The 27,578-nt window shown below is 42.1% G+C and overlaps 1 protein-coding gene across 2 annotated transcripts in view; it reads left to right on the top strand.

The window, feature by feature from the left end:
• Positions 1 to 1,930: 1,930 nt before the first annotated feature.
• Positions 1,931 to 27,578, top strand: part of LOC149316721 (flavin-containing monooxygenase 5-like) — a 54,906-nt gene continuing 29,258 nt past the window's right edge. The window contains exons 1-3 of one of the 2 annotated variants that reach the window (XM_089516108.1): positions 1,931 to 2,346; positions 11,197 to 11,310; positions 12,028 to 12,165. In XM_089516108.1, coding sequence (XP_089372234.1) covers positions 11,266 to 11,310; positions 12,028 to 12,165 — 183 coding nt within the window. In that variant the 5' untranslated portion in view covers positions 1,931 to 2,346; positions 11,197 to 11,265. The remainder of the gene's footprint in view (positions 2,347 to 11,196; positions 11,311 to 12,027; positions 12,166 to 27,578) is intronic. The other variant, XM_089516109.1, reaches the window with a different exon arrangement.

The raw sequence follows: 27,578 nt of genomic DNA, 5'->3' as shown, positions 1-27,578 counted from the left end.
CTCATATAGTTCTGTGGCTGAAGCAGCTTGACTGCACACTAAATAACTCATCTAGAAAATCCTTGTGGTGACAGATGATTTGAGACCCACTGTCTGCTTCCCAGGTAGTGGTTATAGAGAACAGGGCAAAGATGGTGCTGATCTCCCCACTTCTGTTAGGGAGCTTCTAATTAGGGGAATTTCTAGTTAGCTCAAATTGCCGAGGGAGGAGGGTAACAACGCCCTCGAGAGACCGTGTCCCTTAGTGTATAGCAAAGGACCAAATAATCCCTCAAGAGATGATGCGGAGACAGGCTTCTCCAATTAAAGTTCAAATATTTATTAAAGGGGGACCACACATATAGCAATAGACACACACATGCGCGCACTACAGACTCAATGGAAGTATAGGAGGGGAAATGGAAAAGGTTGCGAGACAGAACTATGGGTGATACTCACTTCCGAAGGCTTCTCCGGGAATAAGGATGGAAATGATGGATGAAACACGGTCACTGGAATGGGGGGGGTTGTGGCTGGGGGAGCTAAAATCAGAGTTCAGTCTGGCGTGGAGGCAAGCTGTATTCTGAAAGTGTCATGGCCAGCAAGAGGTTCTTTTAGAATCAGGGAAGTGTTAAGGATCCCAGAACAAGTGACAAGCAAAAAGGCACAGAGAGACCAACTTTGGTTTTACCCAGTATTCATGTAACATTTATTAAAAGACAAAACATAACAATCATTAAGTATCAAGAGCTCTTTCATTCAATGAAACATTCACACCACATACTCTTACCCACGACCATCCACTGAACAGTGATCAGGTGTTCACAAAGGCTGGATGACGCCCGTTGCCATGGTTCAGGAGTCACAGAGGCAAACCTGAAAAGCCCCCTCTTTATACCCAATTTTTCTCTCTTCTTGGGGAAAACATATTGTTCTTGTTTTCATAGTTTCAAAACACACCATTGTCCTGTTAGCTCCCCATCTCATTTCTGTTCGTTGCAGCTTAGGGAACATTCTGTTTTTGCCTAACTTCACCTGGCCATGTCAGCATTTTCTGATTTCTTGCTTCAGAATCCAACTTCCTCCTCCAGCACTCCTTTGCGTGGCATCCATTTCCTTTGGTTTCAGGGCCATGTTTTAACTGGAACATATTCATTCTTCACAAAAGTAGCACACCTGAGTGGGCTAATCCAAGGGTTCTTATAGGCGAAATCTAGCCTCTGGTGATAAACTTAATTGTTTGGCCAAATCCTGGACAAGTATGTTTGATTGTCTGGACTTTGTTAAATCAGCGTGCAGGGTGGCCTGGTCAATGAAGCTGGGTCGGGACACAATTGGAGGAAGACAAACAGGTAGATGGGTGGGTTGTTGATTTGATAACTGGCCCATCAAGTGTGAGGCTAAGAACAAACTGTCAGCATTGTGTTAGTTTTGGAGGTGATGGCTCCCTCATTAGCAACTTTGGGGAATATCCATGTGTATTGTTACCGTTCAATTAAAAAGATTGTATGTACAGCGCTGTGTAAATTTACAGCGCTTTATAAATAAAGGATAATAATAATAATAATAATAATAATAATAATAATAATAGGGATCCTGCCTCCTCCCTTGCAAGTTGCCTACCCGGTCTCCTCACTTCAGAGAAATGGTGGTTCCACTAGGAAGTCAGTTTGAAGTCAGACTCAGAGTGTACTCCACACACTCCAAAATTTTATAAAAATGTAGTTATGCTAAACAAATAATGACAACTGGTTTTCAGCCAACGTATCAGACTCTGACTTTGTTATTGTTGTTGTGTGACTTGTCATTTCTGACTTATGGCAACATTATCCCAGGGTTTTCTTAGCAAGATTTGTTCAGAGGGAGCTTTGCATTTGCCTTCCTCTGAGGTAGAGAGTGTGTGACTTGTCCAAGGTCACCCAGTAGGTTTCCATGGCTGAGTGGGGATTTGCACCTTGGTCTCCAGTACTCCAATGCTCCAACCACTACATCACTACAGATTGACAAAACCACACCTCTTTCTCTACCTGTTAGCTTCTTGTGGGGAAAAATGGGCTCTTCCCTTTCAGAAGAGCAGTAGTCACATTAGAAAGTGAGAGGCACTGGCTGTAGGAAGGGAAAGTTTTCCTGGGCTTCAGTCAAAAAGTTGTATTCTGTCTAGTCGACAAAAGAGCTGTCAAGTGTGTGGGAAGGCCTGATGCCCAATCAGATTTCCGTATTCTCTCCTCCCGCCCACCTCATGTTCACTAACTTTTCTTCCTGTATTATTGTTGTCTTCTTGTTCTGAAGCACTGTGCATCTCCGCTGCTGCCCTGCAAGAACTAGGAAGAGGCTGAGAGTTGGAAAAAGGCAAAGACACAAGAGCAGGTGGAGCAAAAAGGACACTTTGTCTGTATTTTGTCTGATTTTGATTGTTGTCATTTTTGAATCCAGTGCAGAGTATTGGAATGTGTGTTTGCTTGGAGAAATGTATCTGTATATGTGTTTTCTAGTTAGAACTTGTATTGGCTTCAATGTCTGTCTGTCTCTCTCTCTCTCTGTGCAAGTGGGCATGTGTGTGTTTTCTCCATCATTGTTTTGTGGCGGGTGGGAGAGATTGAAATCAGCCTGGAAATAGGGTCATCATGAAAGATAGCTCTTGTTTGAAAACAAAGGTGGTTGTCTGTTGGGGAGTGAGGGGCTGCAGTCCCCAGAGCAACACTGGAAAGCTGCATCCCACCCCTACATTTGGACCTAGATGCCCCAGGCACTCTCAGTCAGTCCATGTTTGGCCCTTGCTGGGCCATTTGAGAGCCAGGAGAGGCCTCCCTCCTCTCACAGGAATTGATCTGGAAAAGATTTAAATGTTTACAAAATGAAGGCTTGAGCAATTTTCTTGTGGACGTTTCTGTCTCGTGCAGCTTTGCAGCGTCTTTGCTCCCTGCCCCCAAAATATGTGCCTATTTTATCTGTAAGGTTGACTGAATTTTTTATACCTCAAACTGGGTTTCTATTCTTTGAGTCTTCAGTCCTTCTATTTTATGGTGTAATACTATTATATTTGGCTTCTGTTGACTTTAGGATAATGAAGCATATAAAACTATTGTCAATACCCCCCCCCCCCCAGTAAAATATGATTTCTGCCAAGCAAGAAAGGAACTTGACAGATCAGTGGAGACAGAGTTTACAGTGCAGTGCTGCTTTTTAAAATGCACAACAACATTTATTGCTTTTCTTGCTTCCAGCAAAGTTTGGGTTTAAACCTGATCTACCAGCAGTACGTGAGTGCCAGGACAGGTGAAACCCTTCTCCACCATTAGTGCAATATGCAGGCTTCATTTCTACTATTTTAAGACAGAGCTTGGAATTATATAACCCTCCAGGTGTTATTAAACTGCACTTTCCAACTCTTACCCAATGCTAAGAGTAGTGACAGTATCTGGAAGGCAGCACAATACTTAACTCCGCTAATCTCTCTGTCCCTCTCCCTCCTGCCTTTGAAACCTCTTGCAAATCTTCAGAGAAATTGATGATTATCTCAAAAGCCTGCCCACATTCTTTTCCTGCACTTTTCCCTGGCCTATTGTCACAACATTAGCTTTGATACGTTACAGGGTTTCCACTATTTTCTGCAAGGCATAGGCCCTGTACACACGGGCCCTTTGCCACGTCCTGGTGACCTGCTAGAGTTACCCCGGTGTGCCTTTTCCAGACGCCCCACAACCCTAGGATGTCACCAGGACGTCACAGTTGTGCGGCACCATATACACGGCACGCACAGCTGTGATGTCACTGCCGCACGCCTTACAGACGGGGGCACGTGGCAACAATGTCCTCGTGCCGCCACAGGCAGTTTGCGGCGGCACAAAAAGGAGCCGCTTTTTAGTGGTGCTTTTCTTTCTGCGTAGCCGCACCATGCAATTTGGTTGCTGGGGCATGGTTACGCAGAAAAGAAAGGTGGTCTGTACCCCGCCTTACTTTTCTTTTTAATGCACTCTACATGGAGCTGCCGTTGGAAGCTGAAGCTGCAAAATGCAGCAAGCAGCTGGACTGCTAACCAGACCATTCAGACTATCAGGCACAGGTTTTGAAGGAATTGCTCTGACTACCAACATGCTTCTGATCTCAATTCAAGGTGCTGGTAAGGACATTCAAAGACCTAAAGAGCTTAGAATCTCTGTACTTGAAGGAACACCTCTCCCTATCTACAGCTGTCTGAGATTTGAGATCTCTTGGAGGGGTCCTCCTCTCTGTCTCACCAGTCAAGGCTATATCCTTTGGGAGGACAATGAGAGACAGCCTTCTCTGCTGTGGCACCCCAGTTATGGAATGTGTTTGCTTTTTAAAGGCGAACTATGGGCTGCAAAACTGAGGTAAAAGGACGTTAGAGATTAAGTGAATATTTATTCACCCTTTTCAATGATATTCACACCATTTACCTGTCATGGGTGGAAAAGGAGGCAGCCAACTGCAAATGGGATTGAGTTACATATAGATTGGAGCCATCATGGCAGAGTGGTTTGAATTTTTTACTATGACTCTGAAGACCAGGCTTTGATTTCCAGCTGGGCCATGAAACCCACTGGGATGACCTTGGGCAAGTCATATGCTCTCAGCCTCAGGGAAAGGCAATGGCAAACCTTCTCTGAAAAAAATTCTTGCCAAGAAAACTCCATGATAGGGTCGCCATAGGGTCACCATTAGTCAGAAATGACTTGAAAGCACACAACACATATACATATGTATAAAAATATCACTGTACAGTCATTTTTGCCAAAACTCACTATGATAGAACACAATAAATGGAAAACAAAACAATAGGAGAGGATTTTGTTGAAGGAATGTGCGTGAGGAGGGAGTGATTGTAATCCCTGCTCATGAACTGCTAGTCCACTGCAGTGCCCTGCCATCACCACCTACCCATGTTTACCATCCAACCTGAACTATATCTGATAATTAGTAACTCATCCCTCCATGTGGGAAGATGGGGTTATGAAACAGCTACCTGGATGAAACAGCAGCTCTGTTCCATATAGCTATAACAGTTGCTGTAGCATTCAACAGGGATCTACTGAGCACCCTCCTTCTCACTGTAATGATGTGCATGTGGATCTCTCTACCATAAGGAAAGGATTGGCTCAGCTTTGCTCTCTTCCCCACCACATAAATCTTCATACACCACTGGCATCTTCCTTGAACAAAACCCTTACAAACTTATAGAGGGGAAAAATCCCCTCTCCCCAAACAGAGTGGGCCTTTCAAAACCTGCGACCATAACCTATCCAAAGTGACTGGATGATTAATGTTCCACTGTTGTGTAGCTTATTGAGGCTTCAGGCTGGTGGGGTTTGTGTTAGCAGGAGAAACTTCCAGTCACAAAATCTGTGTTTTAAAAAAATGAATAGCAAGGGCAGAGTAGAAAGCAAAACCTCCAGTACAGTACTCAGAAGAAAACACCTTGCTCTGACAAGTGCTTCAGATTTTTGTACTTTTTGACCAAGATGAATCTTCCTCCTCTCAAGCTGCATCCATTCCCAGAAAGTGAAAAGCTTAAAGGGACAGGTCTTTGGGTGAAGCCAAGCTTCATTGCTCCAAGAGCTCATGCTAGGTTGGCACTTTAACATGGCTTCAGGGGTCATGAAGCTCTTGGGGGAAGATGAGATGATAAAGCGATGGAATGCGGTCCAGCGTCACCAGTGTTGGTCAGGGCCCATGGGTCTCAGAGACTCTCAGGTATAGTGCCCTTGGAGATCAGGAATAGCTGGCTCTGCAGCAATGTTTGAGCCTTTGTCCCCTCTGCTTCCACCACTGATCCCTGAGCCAATGAATCTGTGTCCATGTCACCATCACCCCCCTTTCTCTGTTACCAAGAAACAGTGAAATCCAAGTCAAGCATCATGCATTTGTTGACTGAGGCAGCTGATCTAACTACTTACCTACCCCACAATCCATAAAACTGAGGGAAATGTACAGGCCTGAAAGATGCCCATCCAACTTCAAAAAACCTTGATTTGCCTTTTTATATAAGGGACACCATTTTACTATGCCACTGTATTTAATGGGGCTGGACCATCCATGGGGTTTCCTGGAACCAAACCCCAGCAGATACCAAGGGCCCACTGTAGTTCTCATATCTGGTTGTACCTTCATCCCTATTAAGGCAGTTTCCCAAAGCTGTGAATGTATTTGTTAAACCCACTCTGGGGACATCAATTTTTATTTCTTACAGTGTGTGTGTGTGTGGGGGGGGGGATGAGTGTAGCCATTTTAGGGCCTGTCCAAACTATTCCATAAAAATTTAAGATATTTCATTAGAAAAAGCCTGTTTTCCCATCCATTCAGACTTCCTAGAAAAGCATTTTCATTCTATACAGACCAATCCAGCTGCTGAAAGGATCAAGGAAGCCGAGTAGGCAATTTGGTCAAAGCATATTCAGATTTTATAGTGCTATAGGAAATTGGCCCATAAGAGATCTCTTTTGTGTCTTTGCTCACTGTTGGTCCTTGAGAACATGTCTGCTTTTAAAAGATACAGTGTTTCAAATATCTTAATGTTCTAGCATAAAAGCTATGTGCTCCTCCTCCCATCCACAGTAGAAATCACCCAACAAGGGCCTTACACACATCATTGGAAGGCATCAGATTATTGTAAAGCAAGTGAACAGTGCAAACAGAAATCAACACAATATATCCCAATGTTATAGTTAATATATGTGTATATGGAATTCATAGGTGAAATAATGGGATGTTAGAAATGTATTCCTGATCACTAGCTTTACATATTTACAAAAAAATGCATTTAGAACACAGGTGTTAATGCAGCCACATTGCTGACCATGGCAATTCTGTCAAGATATGGCCGCTCCCCTTACAGCCGCATCACTGGATTATCACTCCAGACATAAATAATATCCAGCCTCTGTTCAAAAGAGGGAGATCTTACACAAACTATTAGAAACATTCTCTTAGATTATGGTCTCATCAGATGAATCTCGTACGAGGCAAGGAACCACTGTCAGACCGCATAGGCACAGAGACTGGAAAGTTGCTTGTGAAAAATAATTCATTCTCATTACAGTGTTTGAAATGTGACCTCTCATTATTACTCACTACAGTTTTGAAAAGGTAACTTGTTACATTGCATTGGGGTTGTTCCCACTAGGTGAAACCCCGCGTTCTGAATCGAATCCAAGGAGTGGCGTTCCTATTAGGATCCGATTTAAACCTAGAACGGTTCTAGAGCAACCCGCAATCGTCACCACTACAAATCGAATCGTAGAGCGGGATAAAAATTTAAATCGAATTTTCCTCATTTAACGCGTGTTAAAAAAACACTAGGGTCCGACCTACGTTTTTCCCTTGATTCGAATTAGGAACCGGAGCATTTAAATAGGAACGACAACCTTTGAAATCGGGTTAGATGGATGGGAGGAGCCGAGTGCGATGGGGCTGGCCTTGGGGGAGTTGCCCTTTCTGTCCCCATCCGTCGTGGCTGTGGCCATTTTTGCTTCCCTCACCCCTTTGTCCGCTGTGGTCTTTCAATAAGAGATAAGGATTATTTTTATTTTTTATTTTAATGGTTTACAGGCGCTTAATCTCTTCAGCGCTTTAAGCGCCTGAAGTCCCGGCTGCTGAAGCGCCTGCATCTGCCGGTGGATTGCAACCTCCCCTCTGTGTGGGGAGAGCCCATTTCTAACGGAGGAGAGGCAGGAAGGGAAGGCTCCTCTCGAAGAGGCATTCCCTGCCCGCTTGGGCTCTGATCTCGCCCAGGCAGGGAAGGGAAGGCTCCTCGCGAGGAGGCATCTGATCTCGCCCAGGCAGGGAAGGGAAGGCTCCTCGCGAGGAGGCATCTGATCTCGCCCAGGCAGGGAAGGGAAGGCTCCTTGCGAGGAGGCATCTGATCTCGCCCAGGCAGGGAAGGGAAGCCTCCTTGCGAGGAGGCATCTGATCTTGCCCAGGCAAGGAAGGGCTCTGATCAATGGGGGGGGGGGGGATAGAGCCTTTCTCCCTCCCTTTCTCAAATGGAATCTGCCTTCTCCTCCAACCCTGGAAAGAGAATCTTTGGGAAGAGTGCTCCCTCCCTGCTTTTCCAGCAGCCTCCTTCATTGATCTCTGGGCTCTCTGAAGGGATTTTCCCTGGCTGTCTTGGGAGACATGAAGAGGGGATGCTGTCATGCAAAACCTATCCCATAGTTCCTCTGGAAAGAGCTTGGGTTTCCTAAATTCCCTTTTCCAGCAGCCTCCCCCATTGATCTCTGGGCTCTCTGAAGGGATTCTCCCTGGCTGTCTTGGGAGACATGAAGAGGGGATGCTGTCATGCAAAACCTATCCCATAGTTCCTCTGGAAAGAGCTTGGGTTTCCTAAATTCGCTTTCCTAAATTCGCTAAATTCACAAACAGTCAATGAAATGGAAACGATGCCAAAACATAAATCGCTTCCAAATATTCCGGATTAACGTTACGTCATTCTGACGTACTATTGATTGACAGCTCCAAATAAGGTATGGAGGAGAAGAATCGCTTTATTTAAACACCGATTTCATGCCAAGTAGGAACGCTTGCAGGTAAAAACTTCGATTTAAATAACCAGATGGGAACGATGAACAAAGCGATTCGGATAGCGGGATAAGAACAGTGTTATTTTGAATTGATTTTATTAAAAACGTTGTATTTTAAATCGTTTCAAATCTTAAGTGGGAACAACCCCATTGTTTCTTTTTTTGAGAGGGTGCAAAATAGGATTGATAACAGAATGGTATATAAAACTTGAAAAGTGACTTTGCAAAATGCTCTTAGAAGTAATTGGAAACAATTATTTATTACCCCAGTAGCGAAACTTCACTTTTATTCATTCAGTTATTTTTTTAAATGTGTCTTTTTTTCAGCCTTGTTTTCCTCCACCCCAAGGAAGGTGGTGTAGTTCAGTATTGGACTAGGACTCCAAGAAACCAGAGTTTGCATTCCCATGCAGCTATGGAATCCCCTGGCTCACCTTGAACAAATAACACTCTCTCAGCCTCAGAGGAACTCAGTGGCAAACCCACTCAAAATACATCTTGACAGGAAATTCCTGTGAAAAGGTTGATTTGAAGATACAGTGCACCCTTGTTTTACGCGGGGGATTCATTCCGGATCCCCCCTATGTAAAACAAAAAGTGTGTATGCTTGAACTCCATCCATTACAAGTAATGTGGCGGGGGGCAACAACCGCGGCGCATGCATGCCATAGGCACATGTACCATTGATTCTTCTGGCGCATGGTGCTGGAAGAAGCAACACTGCTTTCAGCATATGTTGAAAGCAGCGTATAATGCATATGATGCAGGCGCACTGTATGTAACAACAGAATCCTGCACCATCTGCTCAGCCTATGAGGATTAAAAAAAGGAAAGGAAAAGAAAACCTGTCCAAACAAGGCCCCACAGATATTAAAATAGCCTGAGAAAACAAGTAGCTCCAAAACAGACCTTCAAAGACTCTTTACCTATGGGCCTCCAGGGAAGGGTTAACCATAAATGGGAAAGGAAGGAAGGCAGGGCTAAACCAAAGGCATAATGCTGCCAGCCAAGCTCTCTTGTGTGTATATGCCTTCAAGTCACCTGTTGACCTATGGCAACCCCATGAATTTCATTGGGTTTTCTAAGGCAAGGAATACTCAGAGGTGGTTCTGCCTTTTACCTCCCCTGGTATTTGCCTGGTATTTGTTGGTATGTTCCCATCCAGGTACTAAGCATTAGCTTCCATGATCAGATTGGATGTGGTGCCTTTTAGGATATTTAGGCAGACCAAAAAAAATCTAGCCATTAATCACCTGTAAAGTGTAATGGCAACCAGGTATGACATCAAAAATTACTGGATATAATGGAGGAGAGATGGGTTCACTCATCTCCACTTCACATGACTAGTTATTCTCCCTCAACTGGCAGAATAATCATGCTAAATACTAGCCACACAGGGAAGTGATACAGAAGGGAAGAATCATGGGGAAGTAGTTATTCACTGTTTATTATAACATTCCTTATACAGTGAGCCCGCGTCATATGTGGACACACCATACGTGGCTTCCAGCATATGCTGAAAGCCTCCAGGGAGCATGCGGGGTGCAAGGGGTGGCACATCCCATTAAAAGTAATGGGGTGTGCAGTGCCTCGCTGCGCCACCACGCCATGCACGAGCCCCATTATTTTCAATGGGGCTTGAGCATACACGGGGTTTTTTTATGTGGGGAGGGGTCCGGAACAGATCACCCTTGTAAAAAAAGGGCGCACTGTACATTAAGATTTACTCAAATCACATGAATTGTAGTTTGATATCTCCCTTATAAAAAGGACTCCGCAAATTATCAAAACTGAATTACTAGGACTGTCATAAGATTAACAAAAATATTTAAATTTATATCCTGCCTTTCCTTCAGCAAGTTGAAGGTGGCATCAATGATCTTCTTCCTTTCCTTGCCCACTTCATTCTCCCACCAACTCTGTGCCATAGATCAGGTGGAAAAAGGAGGGCACACAGTGCTCAGTGAAGACTTGAACCTGGATCTCTAATGTGCCAATAGAGCACTCCAAGCCTGTGCTTCTCAGGCTATCTGTTGTGGAGGACTGGTAATCCCCCCCCCCCCCCAGTGTGCCAGAGGCCAGTATCATATTTGTGCCCATTGGCTACAGTTCATTTTTTCTTCTTTTCTTTGAAACACAACGAAGGGCAACAGCTAGTGGCTCAGATATCACCCCTTAGGGCAGCAGTACTCTAAAACAATAAGTCCCACCTTGAAAAAAAATTAAAAACAAATATCTCTACTTTAATGCAAAGTTCACTAAAGTTTAATTTCTTTTGAAAACAATCTCTGGACAAGGTTGCCACACACAATGATCTTGGGCTTCCTGTGTGTTTGTGCTTCTGGCCTCATAGTTGATATGAGCAGCTACTCAAACAGATAACCATGTTGGAGCATAGATTTTTATCCTTGCCCCATTCATGCACACGCACACACACAAAGACAGAGAAGGCTTCTTGGTACGCAACATATATTAAAACACTAGTTTTCAGCACAGCCTTACACAGAAAAGGAGTCTCTTCATGCCTGCTTTGTGACAATATTTTACTAGTCTTGCACTCATATCAATGTAGTAGATATTTTATTCCACTTTACATACGTTTATCTGCTTATTTAAGCTTGTTTTCCAAACCTGTCTTTTACCTTTGTCCTTTTAACTACTCTTTTATTACTCTTCTAAGGTACTTGTCACCACTTCTACACTTCCCCATTAGCTTCACTCCATGCATCTGACGAAGTGAACTGTATCCATGAAATGTTATGCCAGAATTTTTTTTCCCCATTTATTCTCAAAGGTGCTACTAAATTCCTTCATGTCTTTTTATGGATAGCTGCTGTTTTAATAGACTTGGCTATTTTGTGTCTGTTGTAATGTATTGCACAAAGTCTATGTTTGCAAATAGTTATCGTTCCCCTAGCCATAAGTATGTAAATAAATAAATCACTTCAGTTTGAGTGTAGTTATCTTGAGGTTTTCTGTGCTAAGTCCAGTTCTGACAATTGCTCATGTGATATGTTTCTGGCTATTTGTTTAAAGCTCTGTACCAATGGGTACTGCTCTAACCCTTGACTCATTGAATCATAAGAATATCTAGTGTGGGTTTCTGCTGAATGGACATAATGGGTTGTGGCTGTCTACCATACTGGGCTGATTTTGGCCTAAGTGAGAAGTAGCAGACCAGAATACCCAGGTTATTAAAGTGGGTCAAGGGAACCCCAATTTGAGCTATTCTGCAAATGGCCAGAACATAGCTGAATGATGTTTCCAGCAGGTTTTGGTAGGTCAGGTCAAGAGATGTTACTTAGGAGTTTATCACTCTGAGAAAAAAGACAGGAGCATTGCGCGATTTGGCAAAGATTATCATATGATGTTACAAATTATTCCTCATCCATCCTTACTTTTCATTATGATTGACTATAAAATTGAAGGTGCTAGGATATAAATTTAGTGGAAAGAATTAACTGCTTGATCTTGAAAGTCTAACTTTAATGTTCTTCATTTTGGAAAACAGACCATGGCAAAGAAGAGAGTGGCAGTTATAGGAGCTGGCTCCAGTGGACTTTGTAGCATCAAATGTTGTTTGGATGAAGGCCTGGAACCTGTGTGCTTTGACAGCAGTGATGATATTGGAGGACTCTGGAGGTTCAAAGTAAGTCTGTTGCAAAATGTTGACTTGTTCTGCATTTTTTAAAGTTAATTTTTAACACGAACAATCCAATTTACAATCCAAGTACAGTCGCCCCTTTGAACTTGCGGGGGATCAATTCCAGACCCTCCACGAGTTTGAAATCTTGTGCATATTCAAGCGCCATAGGCTTGAATGGGGCACGTGCATGCAGGGCGCGCACCCCATTAAGGTTAATAGCGATCGCCCCTCTGCAGATTTCCAAGTCGGCAGATTTCAAGTCCATGGACTTGGAAGGGCAACTGATATACATTCAGAAAATGAAAAGGGAGGAAAAGAAGAGGAGAAAAAAGTGGGGGAAGTCATAAAAGTAATACTCAATGGGGCACCCCCCCCCCCAATTCAGAAAATAAAAAGATAAAAAGGGAAGAAAAGAAAAGAAGAAAAATAGGGGGGGATATACAAGTAATACAACAATGGGGCACCCCCCTTCCTAATTGTAATTGGGAGCGGGGGAAGTAAAAAAATTAACTTTTTCTGCATTTTTAAAAGATAGTTGTTAACATGAACAGTCAATTTACAAACAAATTAATATACATTCAGAAACTAAAAAGACAAAAAGGGAGGAAAAGAAAAGGAGAAAAAATGGGGGAAGACATACAACTAATACACAATGGGGCAAGATTTTAATAGATTTTAATAGAAATAAAGATTTTTAATGGAAATTAAAATTTTAATGGAAAGGCCCTATGATACCTGGTGACTGTCACTATTTCAGGGCAAGAAGAGAATGGAGCACCTCACTTCTGCTTCTTAATTTCATCTCTCTCTGTACCTGGATAGCTCTTAGCCCATATTATCGATGATGCTCAGATTATGTGGATTTTCAAGGATTCCAAGCCAAAGACTGGTTCAGTGTGCACTCTGGAGAAGCTTGTAGCTACTCTGATATCCAAGGCAGCTCAAGAGAACACTATTATGTTCTCCTTTTCTCCCCCTAGACCAACCCTTTGCTATGCAAAAATACACCATTAGTGCATTCCTAAAGGATGTCCGTTCAACCTCTCCTTAAAAACCTCCAAAGATGGAGTATCCACCACCTTCCAAGGCAGTCTGTTCCATTGTTGAACAGCTCTTACAGTATAAAAGTTCTGCATAATGTTTAAGCGGGATCTCTTTTCTTGTGATTTTAATCAGTTGACTTTTACCCTAGACTTTAGAGCTGCAGAAAACAAGCTTGCCCCACCTTCTACATGCAATTGAACCTTAGAAGGAACTTCTTGACAGTAAGAGCAGTTTGACAATGGAATCAATTGCCTAGAGAGGTGGTGGGGTCTCTTTCTCAGGACATCTTCAAAAACAGGCTGGACAGGTACCTGCTAGAGATGATCTAGCCAGAGATCCTGCAATGAGCAGGGAGTTGGACCTCATGTGGTCCCTTCCAACTCTGTCTTTTGTACTTTAAAGGGGTACATGTGGAAGTACATAAAATTAAAGTGCTGTGGTGAAGAGTGCTTGAGATAGAACAGGATATGCACAGTTTAGTTGGCAGCCTATTATGCATGCTAGAAAAGGAGAGTACAGTGGGCCCTTGGTATCTGCTGGGGTTGGTTCCAGGACACTGTGTGGATACCAAATCCATGGAAGTTCATATCTCATTAAATACAATGCATAATAAAATGGTCTTCCTTACATGAAATGGCAAAATCAAGGTTTGCTTTTTCAGAATTTGTGACTATTTTCAAGCTGTGGATGTTTGGAAATGGATTAAAAAATCCATGGCTATGGAAGGCTGAGTGTATATTGAGACTGGTTGATTGATTTAGTCATTACATTTTTTTAAACACATATTAAACAGAGTACTCAGGGTATGTACAGTATATTAAAAATAACAATACATAGATGCCTCGTGATAGGTAAAATAGAAAACCAGCAAAACACCAAAAGGTAAAAGCATTACAACATATAAAACCAAATTAAAAACAGCCATAAGATAAGAGTATAAACATTTGAAACCACTAAAACAGTTATTTAATTCCCTGGCCAAGGGGGAGCTTTTAACTGACAGAAGATAAGCACTAGGGAGAGCATGCCACATGTGGGATATCAGCACTGAAAAGGCCATCTCTGTCATTTAGCTCACCTATTTGGAAGGAAGGGCCTCAGATTGTTACATTAGGGACTGGGTAGGTAAAATCATAGAATCATAGGCCCCATTCACACTACAAAAATAATCTGGGATACATCTAGGTTATTTCCATGGTGTTCACACTCGCTCCAAATGCACTCGGTGCACTTTTGGGGGAGGCTATCAAAAAACAAACAAACCCCACTTTCTGAAAGATCTGTATCGATCCATATCTTTAGCAGTGTGACTACATTTCTGAATCGATTTGGATCGCTCTGTATTGTTCAAGGGAATGGAGGCTGCTTTTATCCTGAAACCGTGGCATGTGTGAATAATAGGGTTGCCATAAGTCATAAATGAAGAGAGGTCACACAATAGCAATAATAACAGTAAGGTTAAATGAAAGGAAACACTGCTACAGGTAACCTGGCTTTAAAGGTTAATCAGCATTTTGCATTGATCTTAGAAATGGACTGGCAGCCAGTGCTGATTTTGAAGGTCCTGGCATAATATGATTCTGGTAAATTCTGATTAGCAGTCTAGTTGCCTTCTTTGGGTGCGTTCCCATTATGATTTAAAGCGAATCACTGATCGGGTTATATGACCGTCGTTCCCATTTGAAATTGGTTCCAATCCTACTTTGATCAATTTCTGTTGCGATAAAGCGAGGCAAATGCAAAACAACAACAACAAAAAACAAACAGTTTTTCATTTTTCGAGACACTAGTTTACTAGTGGCTCTTTTGAAAATACTCTATTCTGAAGCATGTTCAACAAGTGGGAATGACGGCTCTGAATTGCATCATTCTGGAGGGGAGGAATTAATGGCAGGGGAGTGTTTATCATCCCTCTTCAGCTTTTGGTAGATCCACCATCCCCCCCACCCCTCAGTGCTGCCTTTGTGCTTGTGGTGTGACATATGGGCATATAATTTTTTAAAATTTTTTTATAGAAAATTCAATTCATTAATTTTGCAACTACTTGCAATCAGTGAGGCAAATACTTGCAAAAACAATTAAACGAATCTTCTATCAATTTATTTTAAATATATAGTTCCCAAACTGGGCTGTCCGGACTTCCGCTTACCTCACTGATGATGCACAGATAATTGCCATGCATTTTGCAGTGGCACAAACTAGTGGGGATGACAATAGTGCCAAAAAGAAGTGATTACAAGGGGATAATGAAAATATCCGCTTTCATAGTGGGAACGACAGATCTTTTAGAATCGATTTATCAACACAAGGCAAGGGTGAATCGCAAATTGGTGTAAATGTAAGTGGGCATCAGCCCTTTGGGGCTAAATAAAGTTTCTGAAAGGTTTTCAAACCTTTGTCATAGTTCAAACATAGTTAATAGAAACAGCAGTTGCAAGGTCATAGTTGCTATAGACACATTAACTAATAAAAGGTTTCCCAAACTAATCTTTCCTCTAGTGACAGTGAGGGATTTACAAGAACTTGGACCTTTAAATCTGGTTGTTTAGGCAGGCTACAAGGCTCTCCAGAACAAGTTTAACTGGAAAAACAAACCATCCACAAAAATATGTCTTATCTAGATTATCTAAGGCGCGGTACAAAGCACCAAAAAGAGGCACTGGGGATACTCCTCTTCTTGCTCCGCAGCAGCGTCATAGCAACCAAATTGTGTGGCGCTGCTGTGTAGCAAGAAAGGAGTGCGTGGAAAGTGGCTCCTTTTTTGTGGTGCACTTGCACCACGCCAAAGCACCAGTGACAGTGCGATGATGTGCCAGCAGCGCAGTCCCATTTGGATGTTGCGCTGCTGGCACGTGATCGCTGCATGCACCATCTGGATGGTGTTCCGCAGCTGCGCCGCACCCATGACATGCTAAGATTGTGGTCTGCGTGCATGCCCCACCCCCTAGCAACCCTAGCACGTCAGGGACGTGCCTCAAAGGACCCATCTGTACCGGGCCTAAGATGTCTTATCTTAGTTTACTGGCCCTCTTTCAGCTCATCTCTGCTGCTCAAGGACTGATGAGGAGGGTCAGGGGCTTACTCTGGCGGACCCACAAAATACATAACTAGGCAGAATGTAATTTCTTTGCATTTTTTCTGGACTTCTCAATTGTCAATTTCTTCATCGTGATTAAAGCGAAGGAGGTTGCTAAAGCAGCTCATTCCCCCCCCCCCCCCACTCTACCAGGATATGTTCACTTTAGATATAACAGAATCATAAAATTGTAGAATTGGAAGGGATAGCCAACAAAACCTTAACAAATGCTGGTGCAGGGCAACCACCCGGTTTTCTTTGTATTCTCCTAATCCTCACCCAACACCTTCTAGGACAGGTCTTAGTCAAAATATATCCCCCCCAGGTGGAAGGCATATTGGCAACCCTTTCTACCAAAGCAGATAAAAATCCTCACACCTAAAGTAATTGAAGATATTGGCCGCTTGACTCTATTTTATCTCATTAGATCAATTTACCGCTCAGTACTGCTTTGTGCGGTTTTATTCATGAAAACTAAACAACAACAACGGTTAGAATCATAATTAGAAGAGACCAAGTACTGAGTCCAACCCTATGCCATGCAGGAATACAAAGCTATACTACTCCTGAGAAATGGCCATCAAACATCTGTTTAATGCCAAGGAAGGGGAATCCACTACTGAGGCAGATTACACTGCTGAACAGTTCTTACCACCAGGAGGTTTTTTCCTAATGTTTTGGTAAAACTCTAGACTCTAGAGCACCAGAAAACAAGCTTGCCCCACCTTCTACATGCAATCCTTCCAGATATTTAAAGCTGGCTATCTTGTCTCCTCAGTTTTCTCCAACAAACCCAGTTCCCTAGGTCATTCTTCTTAAGGCTTGCTTTTCATATAATCTTTGTTGCCCTTCTCTGTTCCAGCTTGTCAAAATCCTTCTCGAACTGTGGTGCCCAGAACTGGACACAACACAATAGGTAGGGTTTGATCAAAACAAAATTGACAGGGGCCATTACTTCCCTTGATTTCAATCCAGGTTAGGATTGCATTGGCTTTTTTCTTTCATTATCACATATCACTGTTAACTCATATTTAGTGTATGGTCTACTAAAACCCATTCATCCAAAAAGGGATTTTAAAGTGGGGTTGAAGGGCAAGGTGAGAGTAGCACGCTAACAAGGCATGGAATATTGTGTCCAGTTCTGGGCACCACAATTAAAAAAGGACATTGAGAAACTGGAGCATGTCCAAAGGAGGGCGACTAAAATGGTGAAGGGTCTGGAAACCATGCCCTATGAGGAAAGACTTAGGGAGCTGGGGGTGTTTAGTCTGGAGAAGAGAAGGTTAAGAGGTGACATGATAGCCCTGTTTAAATATTTGAAGGGATGTCATGTTGAGGAGGGAGCGAGCTTGTTTTCTGTTGCTCCAAAGACTAGAACACGGATGAATGAATGCAAGCTGCAGGAAAAGAGATTCCACCTCAACATTAGGAGGAACTTTCTGACAGTAAGGGCTGTCTGACAGTGGAACACACTCCCTCAGAGTGTAGTGGAGTCTCCTTCCTTGGAGGTCTTCAAATAGAGGCTGGATGGCCATCTGTCGGAGATGCTTTGATTTAGATTTCCTCCATGGCAGGGGGTTGGACTGGATGGCCCTAGCGGTCTCTTCCAGCTCTATGATTCTATGAAAACTTTCAAATTCTTTGTTTACAAGAGGCATGGGCCCTCGAAAATAATTTGCCATCTCTTCATGGATTTCAAGCATTTTCTGTTCCTGTGGTTAAAATTTGTACAAGAGACCGTGGTAGTGGTGGTCTCACAATATTCGTCTCAGTTGATTTGCATGCTGAGTTTCAACCAATAACTAGTGCTATCCCACAATGTATACAAGTGCTTGTCATCAAGAGCATGCATTTTGGTTCTTAATCTGTATAAATATTTATTTTCCTCCTAATTTAGCAAAGAACATAGGTCCTAATAGTATTTGGGATAGTTTATCTGAAACCCTGTCTTCTTTGGAGAGTCAATATCCCTCTACAAGTTTTTTACTTTGTGGAGATTTTAATGCTAGAATTGGAAATGACTGAAGGCAGGTGGAGAGTACTAATCACGGATCGACCACTTTTGTTGTACCTGTTCCTAGGGTTTCTCAAGATATAATCACCATATGAATTCCATTTAAATTTTGGAGAATACATGGGGGGGGGGGGGGAATGACCCAAAATTAAATAACAGTGATGATGGGAAATGATCACTTTCGGCCTGATTAAGAACTTCAAATCTACAAATATCTGGTACCAGGTTTGCAGATGCTATTTTATAGTCTATTGTACTTGTTCCCCTGTTGGTGACATAAGTATAAGGGCCCGATGTCAGATCATAATGGGTTCCATTAAGGCACTACAAGCCATGCAAAGAAAGAACTTGCTTTTTTGTTGCTTTTATTGATTTAGCAGCAGCTTTTGATTCAATTGACAGAAACTTGTTATGGCATAAATTGGCTGATATTAATATAGATAACTGCTTATTGTTTCTGATCAAGGAACTTTATACCAATACAACAGCAAGGATAAGAGTTGGTATCTCTGGTTTGCTAACCGATCCTATCCCCACAAATAAAGGAGTCAAACAAGGATGCCTTTTGGCACCATCACTTTTTAATTTATATCTGAATGACATCATTCCAGCACTTTCTGGCCCAGAATTTTTTCCACCTACACTTGGGTCAAAAAAGATCTGTATTCTGTTATATGCTGATGATATGGATTTAATTTCACTCACAGTTATAGGTCTGAGAAGTTTAATCTCCAAGCTTAAGGTATTTTGTTCTAAAGAAAAGCTTGTTATCAATTACAATCAAACAAAGGTGATGGTGTTTGGGAAAAGACACTCTGATTTTCGTTGCTCTATTAATGGTCATCAGATTGAACAATGCCGAGAATTTAAGTATCTTGGCATTTCCTTTACAGAAAACCTCTCCTGGAATTCCCACATAGAAGGTAGTAGAGCAGTGGCTGTGAGATCTCTTGGAGCAATCCTTAAATTTTACAATCAGGCAGGGGTTCATTTGGCCGCACCAGCTTTAAAAATATTTCAGAGTAAAGTTATAGCTCAGATCCTTTATGGTGCTGTGTGTGGGGATGGGATGATTCTCAACTGGTCAAACTGGAGGCCCTCCAGAATACATTTTTCAAAAAATTGCTTATACTTCCAACTGGCAGCTTTGGTTTGGGCTGAGGTTGGCCTCCCTTCCATCAGAGCTCGTATTCGTTTTACTTTATTTAACTACTGGAGATGTGTAATAGATTCTTTGGTTAAGGTTTTTCCTAAGTTGTGTTTCCAACATTTATCAAGCTGCAAAGTCTGGAATTTAAGATACCATAGGTTGCTTGAATCATATCCTGCGCTAACTGAAAATCCTTCCACTTGGAGTTCAAGAGAGAAGCTTCATGAATACATTTTTAACCATGATGTGTATCTGGATAGACTGGCTATTAACAATTCGGAATTTTCCAAATGGTTTAGATTATATAAATTGGACCATCAGATGGCTGATTACCTAGGGAAGCTTACATTCCCAAAGCTTAGGCAGGCATTTACAACTCTTCATTTTCAAACAATGCCTTCAGCCATGATCGATGGCAGATATTCACACACACCTAAGTAATCCCGTTTATGTATTTGTGGAGCTCCAGAAATCGAGGATTTGCCTCATTATCTGCTTTTTTGCTCACTATATACTGATCCAAGAACTAAATTTATGAGATCGATTCTGTCCAATTTACAGTCTAATACCACTTCTGAAAAGATTTTTTTAATCTCCTGTCTGATATTGATTTTAAAGTAACTTATAAGGTTTCACTGTTTGCCTCAGCAGCAATCAAAATTTGGACAAGGGTAAAAGCGGACATTGCAGTTGATTGTCATGGGGATGATCTTATCTAAAGGTTGAAATTGTTTTTAATGTTGTTTTATTTAATTGTCTGGAATTTTATTATGTTTAATGTATAAAATTGGATGTTAGTTATTTGATGGAGCATTTTATAATTCTGAATTTCTGTCATCGGTTTTACATTTTAACCATGCAAATGGCCTTTGGCTTAAACATTAATAAAAATTGAATTGACAAGTCTTGTCAGCCTCTCTGTCACATCACGGATCTTTGCTCCAGGGAGACAGCACACCTCCTGAGACATCTTGTCAGGCCCACAAGCCACTGGTTCAGTGTCTCTTAGCAAAGAGTCCCCCATGACCACCACATGCCTCCTCTGAGGCTTAGCAGCGGCTGTTCTCTTTGATGGTACTTTCAGGGTCCCCTGCTCTGTCCATCCTGCTGTTCCTCATCATCCTTGATAGTAGAGAGAGATTGAAATCTGTACTGTAGCTGCACGCTCACAGAATATTCCTTGGTTTCCCTACTTCTGTGTGTGACATTCCTCCAACTACCTTCTTCTGTTGTGTGTGAAGTGATCTCCTCCTCCCCAGCAACTTTCTCTGTGTGTTTCCCGTCCAGGACCTTCTGGTCCATTCTGGTCAGGAAAACCTCTTTCTCCCTATGATGCTGAAGTGTAGCTACCTGGGCCTCCAGCTGCTGTACTTTCTCTTCTAAGAGGGCTACCAATTTGCACTTAGTGCAGGTGAAATTCCCCACATCTGTGGGCAAGAAGACAAACATCCCACAAGCGTTGCAGGTGACTGCAGTAGGGCCTTCAGTGTCCATACTGAGAAGTCTTAAAACCATTTAAATTTTCTGTTACCATTTTCTGTTTTGCCATTTTCCCCAATTTTGTTTATTTACACTCAAGAGGCCAATCAAATTCCCTTTATGTTTCCGTCCACTCAATCTAATTACTGAGCTGTATTTTATTTTATTTATTGACCTTAAAATTACTCCCAAATACCTCATCTTCTTTATCCCTAACTTTAAACCAGTAGTAATTTTTATTTTCCTCTGTTCTTCCCATTTCATATTTAGGAACAATATTCCTGATTTTTGCATATTTATTGTAAGACCAGATAACATCTTAAATTTCTCAATTACTTCTACTAATTTGCTAACACTTCTGAATGGATCTTGAGTAGTTATCAATACATTATCTGCAAACAAATTTAATTTCAATGCCTCTTTACTAAAACAGTATCCTTTAATTTCTTTTTCATCCTTGATCTCATTTGTCAAAGGCCCTATTGCTAATAGAAACAATAAAGGGGAGAGAGGGCATCCTTATTTCATCCCACTCATAATTTTAATATTCCTAGAATTATTCTCATTGACTATAACTTGAACCTCATTATCTGTATATATTTTTATTACCTCACTAAATTGACTCCCTAACCCAAATTCTGTACATAACTATTCATAGATAAGATTCACTGAATCGAAGGCTTTATATACGTCCAATTTAATTAATGCCACTTTGTTCTTGTGTTGTTTTGCATGATATATAACATTGAAAACATTTCTATTTGGATCCTCAATAGCTCTCCCTTTAACAAATCCATATTGATCTTCTCCAATTAATTTTGGTAGAAGAGTTTTTAGTTTATTAACCAAAGTTTTTGTAAAAATTTTATAATCTTGATTACACAGAGTAATAGGACAGTAAGATTCGGGATTATTAGGGCTTTTGTTAGGTTTCAAAATCAAAATTATATCTGCTTTTTTCCAGGTCTTAGTTATTAACTTTGTACATAATATTTCATTAAATATTTTAGTCATATAGTTGCTTAATACTGGTAAACCCATCAGGACCTGGAAATTTAATTCCTTTCAATTCATCAATTACTTTTTCAATCTCTTCCCTTCTTATGGGTGCATTCAGATATTCTCTTTGAACCTCTTCTAATTTAGTCTGAATAGTTATCCTCTGATGTAATGTCTCCCTTTCTCTAGATTTTCATATAATTTTTCCATTACTTCTCTTATTTTATCATCTTTATATAATATCTCACCGTTTCCTCCCTGTATCTTGTTAACTATTTTTTTCTTTATTTTCTCTTTTTAAAAATCTTACCCAAGCTTTCATGCTCTTGGGCCCGTTACAAATGGGCCTTTTAGTATGGAGTCAGTCTGTACTAGGGTTAGGAAGGTGCGGTGCTTCCTCACCCCCCTAACCCTAGTACAGACTGAGTCCGTACAAGATGGCGGCGCCCCATCTACATGGGGGCCGCCATGACAATGTCACGACCGCGCCGCCTCTATATGGGGCGGTGCGGTTGTGATATCGTCGCTCCACGCCAGGGTGCTTAGTGCGCCCTTTGCACAGAGCAAGAAAGAGCTCCGTTTCGGAGCTCCTTCCTGGTTTGCGTCGCTGGGTGCAGCCTTCACATGGCTGCGCCCAGCAACGCAAAGGAGAAAGGGGCCAAGGGCCCCTTTCTCCTCCTCCCCGCCGCCGCGGGGTGTACTTGGGGCTTGAAGCCCCAAGGACACCCCTTTACAGGCTGCGGGGAAGGGGGCTTTTGTTGCTTCCCCGCAGCCTGAAAAGCGGCGGATTGGGGCCTCAGTGGCTGCCGCTCTGGACGCTGAGGCCCTGATACCCCGGGGAAAGGGGCGGGTGCAGCCCACCCCAAACGGGCGGTCTGTAACCCGCCTTTGTATCCCAAGCTTGAAAATCATTCCTTGTATATAATAAATTCCATGTACTAGAAGCCTGGTCTAAATCTTCTAACTCTTTTTGTTTCTCTCACTGTATTTTTATGTTTTTCCTTTTATATTTTTGGTATTCTTTCTGTAAAATTTCCACTTCCTTTACCAAATTTTGTCTATAATGATGATTTTCCTACTTAATTCCTACCTCCATATTCATGCATTTCCCTCTTATCACTGCCTTGAAGGTGTCCCATACAGTCTGCATTGATACCTACCCAGTATCATTTATTTTAAAAAAAGGTTTAATTTCCTTAATTATCTCATCCTTGTTCTCTATTTTCATCATCACTATAGGATTGAATCTCCACCTCTTTAATTCTTTTACTGATGGTGTTGCTAACTTCATATACAGGGGGGCGTGAGCCGATAACCAGATCCCCTCAGTTTTGATACCTTTTATCTGAATTGTATTCTCTTATATTTTACTATTTTTTCTGCCTAGAAGTTAATTCCTTCCCTTATTAAAATATTCATTCCTTTAGTTTTATTAGTTCCTCTGGATTCAAACTGTTCCATTTAACATACTGATTTTGCAGACTTAGAAAGCTATGTCTTGGATTATCTCAACGTCTGTCCTGCATGTAGTTCTACTGACCCATCTATCCCCTTACTGTGTGATTTTTGTGATCCAGATGCACAATTTTGCATTTTTCTCCATTGAATTTCATTTTATTGATTTTGCCAGGAAACTAGGGAACATTCTGTAAGCTTACAGCTACAGAATTGATTTCAATCTCTCTCTACTATCAAGGATGATGAGGAACAGCAGCAGGGACAGACCTCAGGGACAGAGCAGGGGACCCAGAGAGCTCCACCAAAGGGAACAGCCGCTGCTAAGCCTCGGAGGAGACGTGTGGTGGTCGTGGGGGACTCCTTGCTGAGAGGCACTGAACCAGTGGTTTGTGGGCCTGACAAGATGTCTTGAGAGGTGTGTTGTCTCCCCGGGGCAAAGATCTGTGATGTGACAGAGAGGCTAACAAGACTTGTCAAGCCTACTGACCTTTCTTTTGGTTCATGTGGGAACCAATGATACTGCAAGGCATAGCCTTCAGAATATCATAAGTGATTATTAGGCTTTGGGTAGGAAGTTGAAAGAGGTGGATGCACAGGTTGTCAGCTCCTCTCTTCTCCCAGTTGAAGGGCATGGTCCAGGAAGGGAGAAGAAAATAGCGGATGTAAATAACTGGCTCCACAGATGGTGCCACCAAGAACGATTTGGATTCTTGGATCATGGGCTGCAGTTCCATGAGGAGGCACTTTTGGCAAGGGAGGGGTTGCATCTCACACCAGTTGGCAAAAAAGTCTTTGCCAATAGTCTCAAAAATTTGATCAGGAGGGCTTTAAACTGAGATATGTAGGGGAGGGAGACAGTATTCTGGAAGGCAAAAAGGCTGGAGAAAATAGTCAAACTGTCATTGAGGGAAAAAGGCAAACAATGCAAGGACCCAACAGTTGGAGGCAAAAATGTTTGCACAGGCAGCAAGTAAAGGGAACACATGGTCTTAAATGTCTCTACACTAATGCACAGAGCATGGGAAATAAACAAGATGAACTTGAAATCCTAGTACAACAAAGCAAATATAATTGGCCTCACTGAAACCTGGTGGGATGAGTCTCATGATTGGAATGTAGGAATAGAGGGATACAACCTTTTTAAGAGAAACAGGCCAAAGGAGGAAGAATAGCTCTATATGTCAGGGACATTTACACCAGTGAAGAGATCCAGGACATCAATCCTGGAAGCCAGGTGGAGAGCATCTGGATAAAAATTAAAGTGGAGGGAAACAACAAGGATGTTATTGTGGGAGTCTATTACAGACCCCCAAGTCAGACTGAGGAATTGGATGATGTCTTTCTAGAACAGATGACCACACAGTCAGAAAGGAGAGATGTAGTAGTGATGGGTGACCAACTACCCTGATATTTGTTGGAAGTCAAACTCAGCCAAATCCTCAAGGTCTAGTAAATTCCTCACTTGCCTCGAAGACAATTTCATTGTCCAAAAGGTGGAAGAGGCAACAAGGGGGTCAGCTATTTTAGATCTGATCCTAACCAACAAGGATGACTTGGTTAATGAAGTGCAAGTGGTGGAAGTGACCATGTTCTCCTGGAGTTTGTTATACAGTGTAAAGGAGAAGCCAGGCATAGTCAGACACACATTCTAGACTTTAGGAAAGCTGATTTCAGTAAACTTAGAGAAATACTGGGGGTGATCCCATGGTCAGGAATACTAAAAGAGCAGGGAGTTCAAGATGGATGGGAGTTTCTCAAAAGGGAGATACTGAAGGCACAAATTAAAACAGTTCCAGTGAGGAAGAAAAATGGGAGATATCTCAAGAAACCAGGACGGATGACCAAGGAACTTTCAACTCAGCTAAATTTTAAATGGAACATGTATAAGAAATGGAAAAATGGGGAAACCACCAAAGGGGAATTCAAACAAATAGCGAGCATATGTAGAGATAAGGTCAGAAAAGCTAAAGCACAGAATGAACTCAGGCTTGCTAGAGAGGTTAAGAACAACAAAAAGGGCTTTTATGGATATGTCCGCAGCAAAAGGAAGAAGAAGGAAACGGTAGGGCCACTGCGTGGAGAAGATGGCAAAATGCTAACAGGGGACAGAGAAAAGGCAGAATTACTCAACACTTTCTTTGCCTCAGTCTTCTCAGAAAAGACAAAGGGTGCTCAACCTGAGGATAATGGAGCAGAGGACAGAACAGGGGAATTTCAGCACAAAATAAGTAAAGAGATAGTATAGGAATACCTGTTTAACCTAAATGAATTTAAGTCTCCAGGACCAGATGAGCTACATCCAAGGGTATTAAAAGAACTGGCAAATGTAACATCAAAGCCATAGTCAATAATCTTTGAAAACTCCTGGAGAACAGGAGAAGTCCCAGCAGACTGGAGGAGGGCAAACGTTGTCCCCATCTTCAAAAAGGGAAAGAAAGAGGATCCCAACAATTATCGTCCAGTTAGTCTGACATCAATACCAGGAAAGATTCTGTAGCAGATCATTAAAAAGAGAGTCTGTGAACATCTAGAAAGCAATGCCATAATCACAAAAAGTCAACACGGGTTTCAGAGAAAGAAGTCATGCCAGACAAATCTTATCTCGTTCTTTGATAAAGTTACCAGCTTGTTAGATGAAGGGAATGCTGTGGATATAATATATCTTGATTTCAGTAAGGCTTTTGACAAAGTTCCCCATGACATTCTTGCAAACAAGCTTGTAAAATGTGGGCTAGACAAGGCAACTGTTACATGGATTTGTAATTGGTTGACGGGACGAACCCAAAGGGTGCTCAACAATGGCTCCTTTTCATCCTGGAGAGAAGTGACCAGTGGGGTCCCACAGGGCTCTGTCCTGGGCCCAGTACTGTTCAACATCTTTATCAATGACTTGGATGACAGAACTGGGGGCATACTTATCAAATTTGCAGATGACACCAAATTAGGAGGAATAGCTAATACTCCAGAAGACAGGATCAAAATTCAAAATGACCTGAATAGATTAGAAAGCTGGGCCACAGCTAACAAAATGAACTTCAACAGGGAGAGATGTAAGGTACTGCACTTAGGGTGGAAAAATGAATTGCACAGATATAGGATGGGGGACACCTGGCTTAAGGAGACAACATGTGAAAGGGATCTAGGAGTCCAAGTAGACCATGAGTCAACAGTGTGATGTGGCAGCTAACAAGGCCAATGCGATTTTAGGCTGCATCAATAGAAGTATAGTGTCTACATCAAGGGAAGTAATAGTGCCACTATATTCTACTCTGGTCAGGCCCCACCTGGAATACTGTGTCCAGTTCTGGGCACCACAATTCAAAAAGGACATTGAGAAACGAGCATGTCCAAAGAAGGGCGACTAAAAGGGTGAAGGGTCTGGAAACTATGTCCTATTAGGAACGACTTAGGGAGCAGGGGATGTTTAGCCTGGAGAAGAGAAGGTTAAGGGGTGATATGATAGCCCTGTTTAAATATTTGAAGGGATGTCATATTGAGGAGGGAGCAAGCTTGTTTTCTGCTGCTCCAGAGAACAGGACCCGGAACAATGGATGCAAGCTACAGGAAAAGAGATTCCACCTCAACATTAGGAGGAACCTCCTGACAGTAAGGGCTGTTTGACAGTGAAACACATTTCCTCAGAGTCTCCCCTCCTTCGAGGTCTTTAAACAGAGGCTGGATGGCCATCTATTGGGGTTGCTATGATTGAGAGTTCCTGCATGGCAGGGGATGGCCCTTGCAGTCTCTTCCAACTCTATGATTCTATGATTCTATGCCCACTTGTCTAGTTTATCTGGGCCCTTTTGAATTCTGTTCTTATCTTTCAATGTGTTAACCACCCCTCCCAGTTTTGTATCTTTTGCAAACTGGACAAGGATTCTCTCCATCCTGTCTTCTAAGTCATTGACAAAAATGTTGAAGAGTAATGGCTCTGGGACAGAACCCTGAAGCACTCCATTCCAAACCTCCTTCCAGTTTTAAGTGCAGCCATTGCTGATGACTCTTTGAGCATGGTTTCCCCCCCAAAAATGTGGACCCATCTGACAGTGTTCCCATCAATTCCACACTTAATCAGTTTGCTATTCGAAATATTATGGGGGACTTTATCAAATGCTTAAATGAAACCCAGATAACTATGGATCCCTTTGCCTCCATCTCTGCAATTATCTCCCTCCCTTTCCTCCCTTCTCTACAGA

The sequence above is a fragment of the Sceloporus occidentalis genome, unplaced genomic scaffold, assembly GCF_023333645.1.
Source record: "Sceloporus occidentalis isolate IW3139 unplaced genomic scaffold, rSceOcc1.0.p SCAF_3, whole genome shotgun sequence".
NCBI classification, from domain to species: domain Eukaryota; kingdom Metazoa; phylum Chordata; class Lepidosauria; order Squamata; family Phrynosomatidae; genus Sceloporus; species Sceloporus occidentalis.
This window is presented reverse-complemented; position numbering and strand designations above follow the sequence as displayed.